Source organism: Watersipora subatra, chromosome 9 (genome assembly GCF_963576615.1).
Source record: "Watersipora subatra chromosome 9, tzWatSuba1.1, whole genome shotgun sequence".
Classification (NCBI taxonomy): Eukaryota; Metazoa; Bryozoa; class Gymnolaemata; order Cheilostomatida; family Watersiporidae; genus Watersipora; species Watersipora subatra.
Window position 1 is genome coordinate 57,818,447 of NC_088716.1, and position 17,485 is coordinate 57,835,931.

At 36.2% G+C, this 17,485-nt stretch overlaps 1 protein-coding gene across 1 annotated transcript; it reads left to right on the plus strand.

Moving 5' to 3' along the window:
- The first annotated feature begins 1,770 nt into the window (after nucleotides 1-1,770).
- LOC137405273 (A-kinase anchor protein 7-like) lies at nucleotides 1,771-17,295 on the plus strand. Its single transcript, XM_068091502.1, has 6 exons — nucleotides 1,771-1,849; nucleotides 5,524-5,684; nucleotides 6,275-6,408; nucleotides 13,895-14,052; nucleotides 15,861-15,944; nucleotides 17,080-17,295. The coding sequence occupies exons 1-6, from the start codon at nucleotides 1,771-1,773 to the stop codon at nucleotides 17,280-17,282; spliced, it is 819 nt and encodes a 272-aa protein (XP_067947603.1). The 3' UTR covers nucleotides 17,283-17,295.
- Nucleotides 17,296-17,485: the final 190 nt, after the last annotated feature.

The window sequence follows — 17,485 nt, forward strand, 5'->3', positions numbered from 1 at the left end:
ACCGGAAAGCTTTTATCAAATACATGTATAGTTGCTAACTACCTTACAGTTTCGGTTAGCTACAGTTAACTTGAACTGAAACTAACATAATCTGACCATGTAACACATATTTGCCACCAAATGGTGCAAACCATTTCTGCAGCGTTTTTTGACCATCACAGATGACCAACAGGCTCCTCATGTTTATCAGAGTATGATATGCACCCCTTCGCGCTAAGGTTAAAAAATTAAACGGATTTTCACGCTAGGTTTTGAGATATCGATGCTCAAAGTGACAGCATTACAATGACAATGAAACAGACAATAAACATTAAGGACAATAGACATGGTTTTATTGAATGCATGAATTTTATCTGTGATAACATTTTGATGAATGAGGAAAAAAGTGTAAACAGAAGCACTTCGTGTTCAACTACATCACATTTGAGCCGTTTTGAGAAGATTTCCAACTTACAATTGGTGGTGACGGCTGCAATTAACTGTTCGTTTTTGAGCTTTTAAGAGCTTGTAATCACATTTCCACATATTTCACACATACAACACAACAGAGCAAGACATGGTGAACCTTTTGATACCAAATAACTGTAATGTATATTTTGTTTCAAGTCAACCTTTAAGTAGAAGTTCAAAAGTAAAATCGATTTAATAAAACTATTTTGATGTGAACAAATGTAAACAATAAACATATCCTTAATTATTCTTTTTTATGTACGTAATCATTATATGTGAAGTAGAAGTAGTCATTATATAGTCACTATATAGTAGAAGTAGTCATTATATAATCATGTGTTTAGGGTGGGGCCTGTTTTAATTGTAACTCTTATGTAACTAGCCAACCTTTTAACCCTCTTGAACCTGTTTAGGCCCGCTCTCTAGAATTTTAAGGCCCGCCTTCTAGGACATAAATACCTCTGAATGTATGGTTATATTCATTATTATGTGCAGTACAAGATGCACTACAACCTTCACTGGATCTTTCTACAACCATCAATCAACTAGAAATCATCTGCTTTGCAACAGCACCCACAGCGCACTAGCAAACATCATCATCATCAATAAGTGACTAGGTTGGCAATCTCCTAAACTATGCCAGCAACACGGTGCGCCAGCAAGCATCACCTTCAATAAGCAGCTAGGCTGGCAATCTGTCAAATTGCACCATCGTCTCAGATTGCACTAGCATCACAGTGTATTAGCAAGCATCATTTTCAATAAGGAACTGGGTGAAAGTTTCCTAAATAGCACCAACATCACAGTGCATCAGCAGGACAGTTGTATCTTCCTGGCCATTTCCACTTGTCAGGACCCAGAGGAAGTCGCATTTTTCCTTTAAAAAAAACAGCGGAAAGTTTTGAGTTGCGATCCCTGCAAACAGAGGGTGAGATGGGAGGGATAAGGCAACCTCTCTTGGCCTGCTAACCAAAATTCCTTTCAAGTTTATTAAAATTATAATTGAGGAACGGTATGGTATCTACGTTCAATATTACGTGTTGGTTTTTTACGAGGGCTTGAGTTTTAGACTAACAACCTAAACTTTCGACCACTACTCTACTCTCGAGAACTACACTCTGACAAAAGAGACAAATTTCGACAAATGGGTATTTGGCTAAGGTGTATTTCGGCCAATAGAATGTTTGCAAAATAACCATAGTTCGAATGAATCTTTGCTGAATCGTGTGTTTAGCTCTCAGACTACGTAAACTTAGCTATGAACTTTGGAAACAACTTCGTAATATGTAATTTTATTCACAGGCTACGCGCATCCTCGCAATGATTATAAACCGTTACAATGCTATTTGCAATTTGCTTATGCTCACATCTTTGCAACAAAGAGTGGGAATTTACAAAGGTAGTTGCACAGCTTGTGCACGCTAACGAGGCAAGCTTTTGCAGCAGTGCAGAATATACACCTCTCATTTTATGTTGTTTTGAATATTTCGCTTTTTATACCAACGGCTGCATAATCGCTATGCATATTAAACGTAGATAGCTGATATTAAATTATAAAGTTTGCCTAGCGTGGCTATGGGCGTTTGTTTACCTTTTTAAATATTTGTTTGCAACAAAGTATTGTTTAAGATGTTTCAATACGGAACACAATAATATAAATTGTTCTCTCAAAACACAACACAACTGCATCTGAACAAAATCTAAATGCTTGAAATAAATACAATGCGATTTAGCACGCAAGTATCACGCTGATTTTTGACTGATGAGCAAAAACGTTACACCTTCGAACAAGAATGTTTGGCTGATTAAATTGTACTAACAGCATCAAAGGTACGTCTATGTTTGAGAAGGTACAATTACAGTATAACTAGTGTTCTAATCGGAACAGTGTTCTGGTCATGGCATGTTCTTGTTATATTTATACCGACTCCTAAGCAATATCGAACTATGCTATAGTCAACGCAGCAGAGTTATATTTCGTTCCTTAGGCATGGTCGTTCTATTTATCTCTTTAAAAGTAAAAGCAATGTTGTCACGAAAAAATCACAAAATAAATTTAAATCGTGATCTTTTTCGAAAAAAAATTCCAACGTTTTTTTTGGGTTTTTAATAATTTCGTATCTCGTAATTGATAGAAGTGATGTTTTCCCAAACTATTTTGCAATAAGTTGCATTATTAGATTGACACACAAAATTTGCTTTAAATCATTGGCATAATCTACATATAGCTTTTCTTTAGTAGCTCCTACTTCAAATATTATTTTTATATACATATCTCTTGTACTCATATATATATATATATATATATATATATATATATATATATATATATATATATATATATACATGTATATATATATGTACTGTAGCGCTCACTACCTTTTGTTTTTCACAGGTCCATGTTGCTCTGACATTTGACTTGGCTATATGATAGGTAGAATGCGAACACTACAAAGCCTGCACTTCAAAGAGAGTTCATTGAAATGTACCATAATGAACTTTGTTGTGTAAATAATTGTACTCGCATAAGGTTGTTGCAAAGAAAAGCGTGGTCTTCTCCACTAGCCTTTATACTCTTCCCTCTACTAAGTCACTACTACGTCACCGACTTGTCGTAACTTCCTGTAACTTCCGTGCCCTCAGACTTTAGTGTAGCCTACTAACCCGATTATACAACAGATTTAAATCTGTAGTTCTAGCTAGACTGTTATTATGTAGCACTTTGTTTAGACACACGGTGTAGATTTTAAATCTTGCTTTATTAACAACAACAAAATAAAATCTTCATGATGGTGTTTAAAAGTTTTTGTATTTTTTTTAATGTTGTCGACACGCTCCTCATATTTTTCTAAGTTGCAGTATTAGGTGGACGCAGTCTAACTTTTACTGAGCTTCAGTAAAGGTTCAACCATAACTGCCACGAACAGCTTTCATTGTTTGTTCATAGGTAAATCAGACCCGCTGATTCCGATTTTGTACTCAAAATAAAGACTGCTCCACTAACTTTCAGTCATTTTTGTTTTTGAAGGCGTTTTTTACAGCGATTCAATATCGGTGTCGCAATCGACACAACAATCCCTGTCCATAAATATGTGACGAAACCTAGCTTCTTAGCTAAAAAAGCGTGATTTTATCACAAGCTAGCATTGTTATCGCGCTTTTTTGAGCTCATTGTTTTCGGCGTTCAGCCTATTAAACATCTTGTAACAAGCTACAAGCAATGTTAAATAGCTTATCTATCTTTCAGAAAAGATTGAGATTATTTTGAAGGCTGAATTTAGAAAATAATGGGTTTTAAGACACCCACCTCTATAGTTCTAGATCGGACTAAACATCCCCCAATTTCCGTCCCTAAAAAGCTAGGTTACATCACATATTTGTGGGCGGGGCTTGTTGCGTCGATCGGGACACCGATATTGAATCGCTGTAAAAAAGCCTTCAAAAACAAAAATGATTTTGAATGTTAGTGGACCAGTCTTTGTTTTGAGTGCAAAATTGGAATCAGCCTGTCTGATTTACCATTGAACAAACAATGAAAGCTGTTCGTGGCAGTTATGGTTTAAGGGGAAGTTTTAGCATGAAGGTTTTACAAACTTTACTTGAAACTAAATCTTTTACTCTTGATGTTAAAGCCAGTTTTAGCTTCTTATTATCTATTCCTATACAATGGGGCATTCAAGTTGCGCTTACTACTTACACATGTTTGCTGCGGCTTATGCATTACCTCGCGTTGGCCTAGTTTCATATTTTTAGAGCAGCTAAAATAAATGATTGTGCTTGTACTGTTTTTGAAATATAATTATGAACAGGTTTTATAAAAAACAGGAAAAAAATGTAATAACAATTGTTTACAATCTGCAAGTTATATATGTTAGTCATTGTGTAAAATCAGTCAATTTGTAAAGTGCCAGAAAATTTCAGCCGTTTTACATATTGCCCGATTTTACATATTGACTGTAATATATAAAAAATCAGTAGTTGTTTGTCTGTCATTCGTGTGTCCAGTTATAGCAATTAAAATATAGTAATGAAAAGTCTGCTTCGCTCTGGAATTGAACTCAAAGCCAACAGCTCTGCAGACAGGCCAGCTAATCGCTACGCTGCCCTTGCCATACTACAGACTAATTGTGCACATACTTATTCAGCACTTCGACAAATGCAATTGGTTACCACTGGTATGCTTGAAGATCATGATTGCCTAAGAAATCATGACGCGTAACGAACGATGATAAGCTCGGCTCTTATTATAGTAAAGATTTAGACTAGTTTTTAAGTCACTAGCTTGAGTTACTCGAATTTATCGGGTAAAAAACTTAGCTTATGGCAACTGCATTACCTGTCACTGTTTATGAGCTGTTTTTATTACCCGTGCAATGTGGGCATTCATCTAGTCCTTACTATAAAAAGCGCCGTCTCCTTCCATTTATCTAAAGCCATGGTTAGAGGTTGGAAAAATGTTGCGTGGTACAGGATCGAACTTGTCACATTCAGCATAATAGACTGAAGCTCACACACCTGCAGTGGTCAACCACGAACAGCCAAATCTGAATGATTGTCCAGATAGTTATTATCTGTACTTTATTTGGACACCTGACATATCTCAGCATGAACTGCCAGGAAACTAGCAGGCATAATATTACTCATATATATCGACAGTTGCTCATAATTGACTTAGAGTCCTTAGCAATGAATTCCTGTAACTATTGTAAGCAATACGCATTTCTAGGACAGTCCAAAAGTGAATATATTTGTATAATATCAGATTTGTATAATATAATATTTGTTTCGGGATAAATATTAGGCTATTTCAAAAGGTTTTACGGTGTCCTTGAGCAAACAAAAAGATGTGGCAATGAGTTCTCCATAGCATTCAGTTCCTTCAATTTGCTGAGTAGATTGACAACTACATAACTATAAGGTCAATAATTGGCTCTTACGATTTATATGCTCAAGTTCCTAATTAGAATGCTGTTATTCTTTCTGGAATGGTTTGCACAAAACGCAAAGACTGCCTCTACACCCTTAAAATGCTCTTTGATCCGTGCAGAAACCTGACCCTTCGCTATCTTACAGAGCCAGTGCGTAGTTGGCGGATGGCTGAAAGGTTGGTGCATGAAGACACCAAGGATCAGTCTCCTGCCAGGAAAAGCCCTCTAGCAAAAAAAGCAAAGAAAAATCCCAATAGACGACAACATCCAAATGCCTTTGTGTCATTGCAAATACAAAATGCTCAGGCAAGTCTTAAGTTTGCTAGTCTAACCTTTGTGTTTTATTAGTCGCATCTGTTTTATATTAAATCATAGAGTTAAACAATAATCTATGAACATACTCTATTATCTGTATCACTTTCATTCACAGCACCTTTGATCTGTTGCTGAATTGATTTGAACTGAACCACGAGACTTCAATTGTGTTTGTAGTTTGTATCTTTGCTAACACTTCTCTAAATATGCATTTGATAGGAACTTTTCTGATATTCAAAAAGTGATAAATTATGATTTGTTGCTAGCCTCGTACTGATTTGCCCAGATATAAAACAGAAATAAGTGGAAGGTTATGAAGGAGTAATCAGCTATTCATTTGAATATAAATTAGAAGTCAAATGTGATAGAAGTATAGAAGGAGGGTCAATACTTGGTGAAGATATTCTGTGTGTTATGTCTGGGCAGGAGAAGATCAGTTCTGAGTTATGAGCTTTCAAGTAATCCTCACTTTTGAAAAACTTTCGCTCTTGATTCTATGTCTCCCAAAAGTAGCATCATATGAGTGTTGGTTCATTTTTTTGGCGTTTACAACACTTATGGAGCCATTTTGTGTATTTTAGGTGAAGGAGCGAATGATAGCGATTCAGCAGCAAATGATAGAGAACGATGAATCTATAGAGCCTCTTGTTATTTCGCCAGCGAAGTTCCATCTGACACTTATGGTTACCAGACTAGATGAGGAGAGTACACTGGGGTAAGACCAAACATCATCCTGCAGGTCTATGAGTTACGGTCATATGACAGACTAACTATTTGTCTTACCTATGTAGAGGCAGTAGTACCTGTAGCTGTGTAAAACACGGTTCTAACTCGCTGCATACATTTTACATTGTTGTTGCTGCTATGGTAAATGTTACTGGCCTGCTTAACTATCACTTTATGATTGCTTCACCACTAGTATTTTATGATCCATTTAGGTATACAGATAGAAATTTATCACTCTTACAGAATACACATGAGACCGAGGTTTTGACAAGCTTTGGTTAGATGGTAGTTCATTGACCAGCATAAATAATCTGATAGTTTTAATATTCTTGGTACATGTGCATGTGATATCTACAGTTGATCGGCTTAATGGTGAAATATTATTGCTTTTTATCTTGTGCACTGCTGCCATTTATAGGTAGTCTTCACTTAATAACGGACTTGCGTAACATTGATTTGGAGTGACGACACCATGTTAAAAATTTTGAAATAACCATGCTTAAAGAATCTGCTTGAATGCAAATGAAAAGAAAATACATTTCCTAAAATCATTCAAGACATAGTCATGACATAGTTTTTAAGAATGTATGATATTGGGTGATAGGCTAGTTGCTGCCATTTGGACACATGTGGTACTGTACCAGGTGTTAGCCTAATATCTGTCGCAGTTGAAGCATTATACAAACAAAGACATGTGATACACACAAATGTTAAACGGATAGAGAAATGCTAAGGAAATAAACATAGAGAGGTGGTAAAAGATTACTTTGATTGTTAAACGGCAATAGAAAGAGGGGAGGTGAAGGAGTACGGTACAGCGTGAATAGCCTAAATATATGCAATAGAGGTTTGACGGGGCAAGGGCTGTTTAATGACAGATGAGTTAAGGCGTGGTCACACGAGCACCGAACCGACGTAGGATCGGTTCGGTTCGGAGGCTGGTTCGGTTCGTGGCACATGTCACACGGCATCTGAAGTAACTTCGCTTCCTAGATACCATACGTATGGAGACAGGACACGGTTTCATTAGTAGTTGTTATGTATTTGAGTTAAATATTTCTATTGTAAACAAAAAACTTTGAGGAACAATTATAATTACACAGCAGATTTATCAGAAGATCGTTCAGCTGCTCAAAATAAATCACTCGATACAAAGATTTTGCTAACCCTTTCCATCAACATAATTATATTTTTTTATTAACATATGAATGTTTTTTTCTATGCTGAGTACATAACAAACAAAAACAGTCTTTATCATAGTACTGTGGTTTTACATAAATAAATCAGTCAACGATACTTCATCAGGATGAATATGACACATTACTTATATTCTACACGAAAGAAAATCACAACCATTCCCTTACATTTATGCAAAACTTAAGTGCAACATCTTACATTTATGCAACCCAATCACAAGTCCGGGTGAACCTTGTCGTAAATTGCTTCATGTTGTTTATTTAACGAAATAAAAGTATCGTCCCATTTCTTTTAACTTTACTCACACGCACGTAAGGAGAAATGTGACGCGTGCTCGCTAGAATTCTAGAATTTTAACCAGTCAATAAGAGCAAGGGTTCGGCACGTAATTTCGAACAGTACCGAAATAGTTCGTTTCGGCTAGAAATGTCTTCGGTCGAACTTTTTACAGCCGAGAGCGACATCGTTTTGCGTCATTTAGTTCGGTTCGGTGCTCGTGTGACCACGCCTTTACGCGGACTTCCCTTGTTTATAATCCATAACCTGGTAAGGTATACCTTTGCATTACTTAGCACCATGGACATTTTATTACTAGAAATTCCCCTGTCATACAGCCCACGACCTGATAATGGAATAAGTGATAAGACCAATTCCATATATTCTGGACACTACATTTGGTAAACATAAGTCATGGTAGATTTTTGTTGGAACAACATAGAACTGATTTGCTGCTTATTATAGGAAGCCACTGATGGTGTTTAGCTTCCATTAATATTTCATGGCTTTGGAGTTGTCCATTTAGCAAAAAAGTTAAAAAATGTACCCCTTCTGGACACTACTCGATAGAATTGGGAAATTTGTTTCCGATTTTCAATGTCAGAATTTATCGAATCGCCCTGGTTTGCCAAAATTAAACTTGGTTTACATTGGAGTAGCACAAACCAGCTTCACAATGATGTATATCTCGACCGGTTTTAACCAATTCTAGACCGAGTACTTGCAAAAAATAAACACACCATACCTTCTGGACACTACATTCTGGACACTATAACTTTGTCCACTATGTATTGTCAATAGAAATTGACTTTTCACAGAACTTTATTAGCTGTATTTATTACCAGGAATTGATAAATTTATTTACAGCATAATATAAGAGGACAAAAAATGTTCAAATATTATTATGACTAATAAAAATGTAATTTTATGATAAAATTATTTTTTAAAGCAGCAAGACCAAAAAAACGTAATTAATTTAAAGAATTTAAAGTCCTTTTTCTTGTATTGCTCGCTAACAACTTGGGAGTTTTCAAGTTCGTAAGATAGAAGCGAAGCATCATTAGGGCTTATAATTGGCACCGCAGCCAAAATAAAATTGGCATGAACGAGTTGAGGCTTGTCCTTGGCAGGCATTTGTAGGTTCCATTTGATGTGGCAGTCATGAAATTAACATGTATCTCATTTTGATCACTGTTGATTTTCTCGATTGAACCTATATATGCTCCACATTCATAAGCTACAGCTACCAGTTTCCCAATAGCGAAGCGCTTAGGAAGACTAACATTGTGACCAGGAGAAATAACCACAGTTGCAGGTGCCAATGTACTGGGATGTGGAGCTGGCGTTAGTGGGATGGTTTTGAGAAAATTTGTTTTAGTTTCAAAGTTGAATGTAGGAGTGGTTGAGCAACCAGTGCAACGACAAAAAGAATTTCGGTTGCCGTCTTTGGTTCGACGTAGTGAACGCCATGGGTGCCAGGCAGAATTTATATTCCTTCCCAGATCTTGTCAAATCTTTGCCTTTGGTGTTCTGCAGCAATGTCTTCTTTTAACACAAATGTGACATCGACAGCCTGGTTTGAAGATGCAGCCGCATTGAAAAATTCAACGGCATTCCTCGCTTCAACTTTACCAGCTTTCACAGGTGTCCATACATATCTTTTCGCACACTCATCCACCCCATCAACCGCGCCTTTGCCATGGCTGGTAGCAAAGTAGTCCACTCAAGTGAAGCATCGAGTGTCTTTTGTACATGATACAGGTTAGAAAAATATAGTTTGACTTGAACAAGAATAATAATAATTGAAGGGATTACTAGTTTCGGCTATCATGAGTAGAAAGCGATTTGTTTGATGTTTCCCCTAAAAGTTTCCTAGACTGTTTTGTCTCTCCCTCAACAAATAATCTCTTCACCACTCAATAATCAGAGTAAATGTTGAGTGCAACTATCTATATATAAATATTTTTCAAAGTATGTGTGTGGATATCTGTGTGTCATTCCGGCTATAGATATAGCTTTAGCGCACTCTGATTACCTATTTTACATATGCGGCCACGCTTCACCACGCCCCTGTTAAGAAATATTTTTTGTGAGGTTCAATTACTATATTCTTTCAGCGCGGACAAGTACACTGTATTCGTGAGAAGAGCCTCGACATTCTCTCACATTTTGGTCAGATACATTGTACGATATCTCATTTTTACATTTGTACTAGTATCGAGAGATGATAGTATCGTCGTATTCAAAGTTTTGATGGCTATCTTCTGGTGGAACAGTAACCTTTTTCAAACACACACACTTCTATGCAAGAATTTCAATTACAAAAAAGAATATTTTGTGTAAGTTTTATGTATATACCTCCCAAGTCGGAAAACAGATAATCACTTATGTTTATGGCATTATAGCCAATTCAGATTTTCGTGATTACACAAATAAGTAAAATAGCAGCACTCACTCTGATGGTGGTGAAAGTAATAGTTTTGTAAGAGTAAGGAATGTTGTAGAGGATCGTTTTAGCTTTGTAGTGATCATAGCTTCACATGGCTTTATCAATACACAAAGTATAGATACATTGAATTTATTGCATGGCAGCATTTCTTAACATATTGGAGAAATAAAATATGTAACAAAACTGTTTTAGATAGTTTGAAATTGAAAAAATATTGTTTACATATCATGAAGCAATATCCGCATTTTACGGTAAAATGGATGACCGTCGGCCGATAGCTAAGTTTGTACATGGATGTTATACAAGAATTGTTATTATTAATTCAACATATTCAGGATTTTTATTTTTTTCCCAGTTCGTAATAATTGTATCATTAATAAATCATCCTTTATTGTAATCATAGCAAAACCGACTTAATTTAGCTATACTTGCTAATTATTTCACATTTATATCTAAACCCTTTTATAGTTGTTTTGTTTTTTGTAATTTATTTGACCTGCACTAAACCTTTTCCTCATGATATGAATTTTGAAAGTTACGGTTTGACAAAGTTAAAAAACCTTTACAGTTGTTTTTATTTTCTATTAAATTATGTCAACTACACAAAACACTTTTCTCATGATATGTAGTTTGAAAGTTAGAATGGCACGTGTTGTTATGTGTTGAATAAAAATCAGTTTTTCTCAGTAAAGGCTTTTTATTTAGGTTATTTTAGTTTTTCTCTTGATTCATTTGAACTGCAGAAAAAATATTTTCTCATTAAATGAAGTTTAAAAGTTAGAATGGTAAATATTGTATATGGTATGTTAAATACAAATAAATTTTCTTACCAAAGACTTTTTTATTACCCAGGCAACGCCGGGTAGCACAGCTAGTTCTATATGTCTAGGACCTTATATCAATGCTCCGAATACACTTGTAAAATATTAATAACAATTTGAAGCTACAGCTTTCTCACTTCTGGACACTACAGTTTCTTCTGGACACTACAATATTTTGGACACTACCAAAATGAATACCATTTTTTTTAAACTGCCGAATTACTGTGAAACAAAATTTTTGCTATTAAAAATTTTTATAGAGGGTACAAATAGAGGATTTAAAGAAAAAAAAAATTTGAATAGTGTATGTGAGAAATATCGAAAATTTTAAAGGTTTTCCCTTCTGGACACTACACGGGTTCATATGTTTTTCTTGTGTTTATATTTTCAAGGATTAAAATTGAGAATGACATTTTTTCTATTTTATGTGATTGCTGATAATGTTAGCATGCATTATAATTCATAGTGTCTTTGAGAACAATTGTATAGTTACACAACATGACCATAAGGGATATCAATATTTTTTAGATTTTAGCTCTTTTCCTGAGACACCATCTTTGATACCCTATATATATTTATGTGGCAACATGAGGTTTAAAAAAATAATAGCATCATGACCTGCAGACTTTTAGCTTCATTTTGATACCCATATTGTTGGTGTACCTTGAATTTTAAAAATCTTCACTGAGGTTGACGTTCATACGGAATTGGCCATAATGGAAAAAAGAAATGGCAGTGCTGGTTGTTGAAAAAGTAGTTGTCAGCAGGAATTGGCAGAGTATAATGTAAATGAAAGTTGTTCGAAATGACATAAAATGAATTTGAGGGAGCACGACTTCAAAAAGGTGCAAATAACAATTTCAACAAATATAGATAAGTTAGATAAGTTCAGCGTTCTGTTAAAGGTCACGCAATCTAGTCTCCTCTCTTTTACGTTGTAGGATTTGGTCATTGATAGCTAATCGAGTGATGTGCTCCTTAGCGAAGTTGTTAACAACTAAGTCATTAATGTTTCAAACTCGAGAGAGAGAGAGCAACAAACGATATTCCAGTGGTCTTTTCGTGGTGTCCTATATCAATGACAGCCTTAGCCATGGTAAGACCTTGACTCTTGTGTATTGTCAAACCCCATGCTAGATCGAAAGGAATGCCTGTGCGACTAAGAGTGGCATGGCCGGCAGTCCAAGTACATTTGATAGGTGTAACTGGAAAACTGTTGGGGTGTTCGGGAAGGAACGTTGGACCAGTATAATCTGGAAATATGCAGACAACGAAAGCAGGTAATGCAGGCGGACCTTGATTTGCACAGTATATAATACACAAGACAGTACCAATTGAACCATTGACTAATCCCTTCTCAGCCCAAAGATTTGCTCTAAGCTTAACTCGTGATCCGACTGATAGAAATCCAGTGCGTTGGCATGCAAGATTAGAAGATGCCAAGTGAGCATTGCGTTTTGATTTAATCTACTTTACACCTAATCTACTACTATCTCAACCTATGTTTTACAACAATAAATAACACCTAATCACACAAAAAATCACACCTAATCTACTACTATCTCACACCTATGTTTTACAACAATAAAATAAATATTAATTAAAGCTGTAGGCCTAACCTACCGTAATGTATGTAATTTAACAACAACAATAAGGAAATATGTTTATTAAAACTCTGAAATGCAAAATTAAAAGTAAAATGGCAACTGTATACTATACACAGTTGTAAAGTTGATTGTGTTGAATGTAGAATGGTTTTGATAGCGATCTTTAACAGAAAGCAAGTATGAGCATTCACGCGTCTGGAAGTTTTCTGCAAACTGGAGCAAAATAAAAAAATGTTCTCATCATAAAGGGGCATTGTAGTTCGGCCCTAGCTTGTACATAGGTTGTAAAGAATTTCGGCTAACGTTTTAAATAATTTAATGAAACCTTCGGTAATTGGTCAAAAAAACATAGGCTGATGAACTGTGTCCCACAATTTCGTACCTGTAAATCGGTCTACACCTCAAACGGTCTACGTTTATTACAGAAACCTTCGGATAAATTCGATTAATTATTCTTATAATTAAATCTAACAAAAATGTTAGAAACCTTAGCAAGTAAACAATGCCATAAACTGGTGAAATGAGCACGTTTTTCTCGTGAAATGCACACTGCTAAACAGTTCTACTATCTGTCGCACAGCTTTATTGACGTATCGTAAGCCGGTCTTAACTATTATTAAACCAAGCTTTTCAAGCATTTTGTGGCGATTTTTGGCCGAATTAATCTGTCTATTTATGTATAATCCGATCAGATGGGTAAGTTTTAAGATACTGTCGACACTTTTCAAAGACTTGGTAATATAATTAAATAGGTTTATATGTGTTTTGTATCGTTATTATACTTTAACGACTGCACAGAAAAATGGTTAAATTTGTTGATGAGATTTTGGTCCAAGGGTTTGCGACGTTGTGGATGAATATTTTTCGTGAGTTGTGTGCACATGCATTTATCATAAAAACTCTCAAACATTCGCTCCGTTCGTTTGGTCGTGGGATGATGAAATTCCTAAAATGCTCTGATCGTGTTATGTGGTGATACCACTGCAGTGTTAGGCTAAATTATATGACCATTTCAACTAACTAAAATCAGCTAATTACTAGCAACTGACTCACCAACTAATGGCCTGAGTACTATGTGATTTAACAGGCTTATTAATGTCTATTCAACTGTGTATTTTTATGCAGCGCGGCTCAAGATGCTCTCGATGAATCTGGCAGAATGCTGACAGATATGCTGTCAAACGTAGAGTTTGAATTCGACAAACTGTCCAGCTTCAAGCAGCAAGTTGTGTTTGCTGGCATGTCTAACACAGAGACCATCGATGCTTTTGAGAGAGCGGCGAGTAAGCAATCACATCATACTTGGATTTAATTATTATTTTTTAAGATAAGCCTAGTTGCACCTGCAAGAAACTTGCAATTGGTCTATCCAAAATGCATTCTTTGATAAAAGAATTGTTTACCTTATAGATAACATATTATACTAGTGTGCTGGCAGTCCCATGCGCTGTAGGCGTTTTTCATGTGTAATAATCATGTGCATAGTTATTCTATCACATAGCAAGGTAGGCAAGTGGTGCAGTTGGTAGTGCACTTGGCTGTAAATAGCGTGGCTTCCGACAAATGGACAGACACGGCGCTTATTATAGTAAATATTGACTCTATTTTGACGTTACTTTCATTCTTTTTCATTTTGTCGATGTTCATTATACTTATGGTGTAGTGTCGATGTTTATCATGCTGAATAGCTAGTACTCATGGTGTAGTGTCGATGTTTTCATGCCGAATCGCTAGTACTCATGGTGTAGTGTCGATATTCATCATGGCAAATCGCTAGTACTCATGGTGTAGTGTCGATGTTGATCATGCTGAATAGCTAGTACTCATGGTGTAGTGTCGATGTTCATCATGGCAAATCGCTAGTACTCATTGTGTAGTGTCGATGTTCATCATGGCAAATCGCTAGTACTCATGGTGTAGTGTGGATGTTGATCATGCTGAATAGCTAGTACTCATGGTGTAGTGTCGATGTTCATCATGGCAAATCGCTAGTACTCATGGTGTAGTGTCGATGTTCATCATGGCAAATCGCTAGTACTCATGGTGTAGTGTCGATGTTCATCATGGCAAATCGCTAGTACTCATGGTGTAGTGTCGATGTTGATCATGCTGAATAGCTAGTACTCATGGTGTAGTGTGGATGTTGATCATGCTGAATAGCTAGTACTCATGGTGTAGTGTCGATGTTCATCATGGCAAATCGCTAGTACTCATGGTGTAGTGTCGATGTTCATCATGGCAAATCGCTAGTACTCATGGTGTAGTGTCGATGTTCATCATGCTGAATAGCTAGTACTCATGGTGTAGTGTCGATGTTCATCATGCCGAATCGCTAATACTCGTGGTGTAGTGTCGATGTTGATCATGCTGAATAGCTAGTACTCATGGTGTAGTGTCGATGTTTATCATGCTGAATAGCTAGTACTCATGGTGTAGTGTCGATGTTCATCATGGCAAATCGCTAGTACTCATGGTGTAGCGTCGATGTTCATCATGGCAAATCGCTAATACTCGTGGTGTAGTGATGAGTGACAAGGGCGCAAAGCCTTGTCCACAATCCTTATTCAGCAACAAAGCTTAGTAAAAGTTAACCACATGGTGAAACTTTTACTACTTTTAAAGTTATGTCTCCTTGTCACCAAGCCATCTCCGTAGTAATAGCAGCAATAGCATCTTGTAAGTATGTCAGTGAGTAAGGTATGGCAAGACTCAAGAATTTGCGGCCTAAATCGAGAGATGCAAACCTTTTTCAGTTAGAATTAACAATTTTTATTCGTTCTTCTGGCAGATGCTGCCGTAGTTCCTTTACTCACCTTTATTTAGTCAGCAAACACATCCAAGATGCTAGAACTGGAAGTTAGTATATAGAAATGGCTATAAGTCACCATGTTAGGTTTACAAAAAGGGTGCGGTTCTTACTATCTTTCTTGTTATGTTAGTGGTTCTCTAAAGGTTCATAAAACTGTTTGTTTTTTTCGAGAGTTGCTGCCCAAAATCAGAAGAGTGTATTAGATATGAAGGTTGTCTGGTTTCATTCACAATTAGTCTACAGATCAAGGTTGCCTAAAACACTCGCTTCTTCCGTTTGCAGTGGAGGTCCGTCAGATATTTTCCAATCATGGATTACCGATTATTGATGAGCGAACACCCACACCTCATGTCACCCTATTTAAAGGTAGCAGAAAAGGTCTCACAGTTATCTTGTAACGCGTGACTGGAGATTTCTCTTCTTTATTCACGAACATGTTTGTTATCGATTTTGTGTCAGAAACCGTGAACCCTCCTAAACATGTTGCTTATTGCATTGCAAATTGGTGCAGAGTAGCATTTGTTGCGCAATATTTGCCAGAGGCAACTATCATTCATATAATTACGCATCACAAACACCCGACATAATTTTCTAACATGGAAGTAGATTTCCACAAACGAGATGCATTTTATGACCTGTAATTTTATAATATAATTTTTATGACTGATTTTTTTATGACCAACTGTCTAGTGCTAAAAAACTTTTTAGTGAGTTTTCATGACTGCAGCTGAAGGTCTGTCAGATTTTTACTCCAAATTCTGCCAAACTTTTAAATCACATCCACTCAGTAAAATATATTCGCCATGTTTACCTTATGGTGTATTAAAGATAACCTTACACAATGTTTTAGTAGATTTTATTGAAAAGTATCGGCATTTTCCTATCATTTGTGGTTGTTTTTATGATTTGGGGTGATCTGACTGCTAGGATGTTTTAAGATTAAAATTTACAAAACTTGATCGCTGTTAAAATGTCCAGAAGGAAAATATATATACGCCAAAATTGTGTCATTAGCTTTGCAGCTGCCTGTTTCTCTTGTTATTGATACTGGTTAGGCCTATTGTGTTCAAGTTGTGGCATTACGTGTCTCTAATCTGCCGTTTTCGTTTCCGAAGTGCAACTACATACGTCATAAGCACACTTTTGCTTGAATCTGAGCGCTTCAACCGCAATCGAGTTTTTGTTGATGTTAATCTTGGAATATCCTGGGTGTCAGATTACTTCAAACATTAAATCCAGCTGCAAAGGATAGAAAACTACCAACACTTTCTGATATAATCTATTAAAATTGTTTGTGTTGTTATGGTTAATCTTATAACTATATGCAAGCTTATTGGATTTTACCACCAAGGCTATTTACCTCATGTTATATATTTGCTCTATACCCATGTTATACGCGTGTTTATCAAATCTAAATCTATCTTTTGGTTACACACGTACTGCGAGTAATAATTATCGCTAATTTGAAATATCCACAAGCACACGTATTTTTCATCTACAGGTGGTAAAATTCCCAGAAGTATATATGAATCCATCGCAGAGACAAATTGCGGTAGGGAGTCATTTGACACTCTCCAGTTGTGTTCCATGACAAAACCTAAGCAGCCGAATGGCTACTATCATGTCTTCAAAACTGCAAGAATAGCATCGATAGTAGACAACTCCGGTAAAACTAAAGAAAGCGCTATTCGTGAAGATTTGTAGCTTGTCTGACTGGGCTTCATTCAGACCAGCCAGTTTTGGAGTTACATCATCACTCATATTCTAGATGTACAATGTCTTATAGCAATCCTATGGCTACCTTAGGAACTTGTTTTTCTAGCTGTCTGATAGTTTATCCTGTTCATAAAATGTTGCCATCAGAATTAAAGTTATCTTGACTACATCTTGACTACTGTTTTCATGGT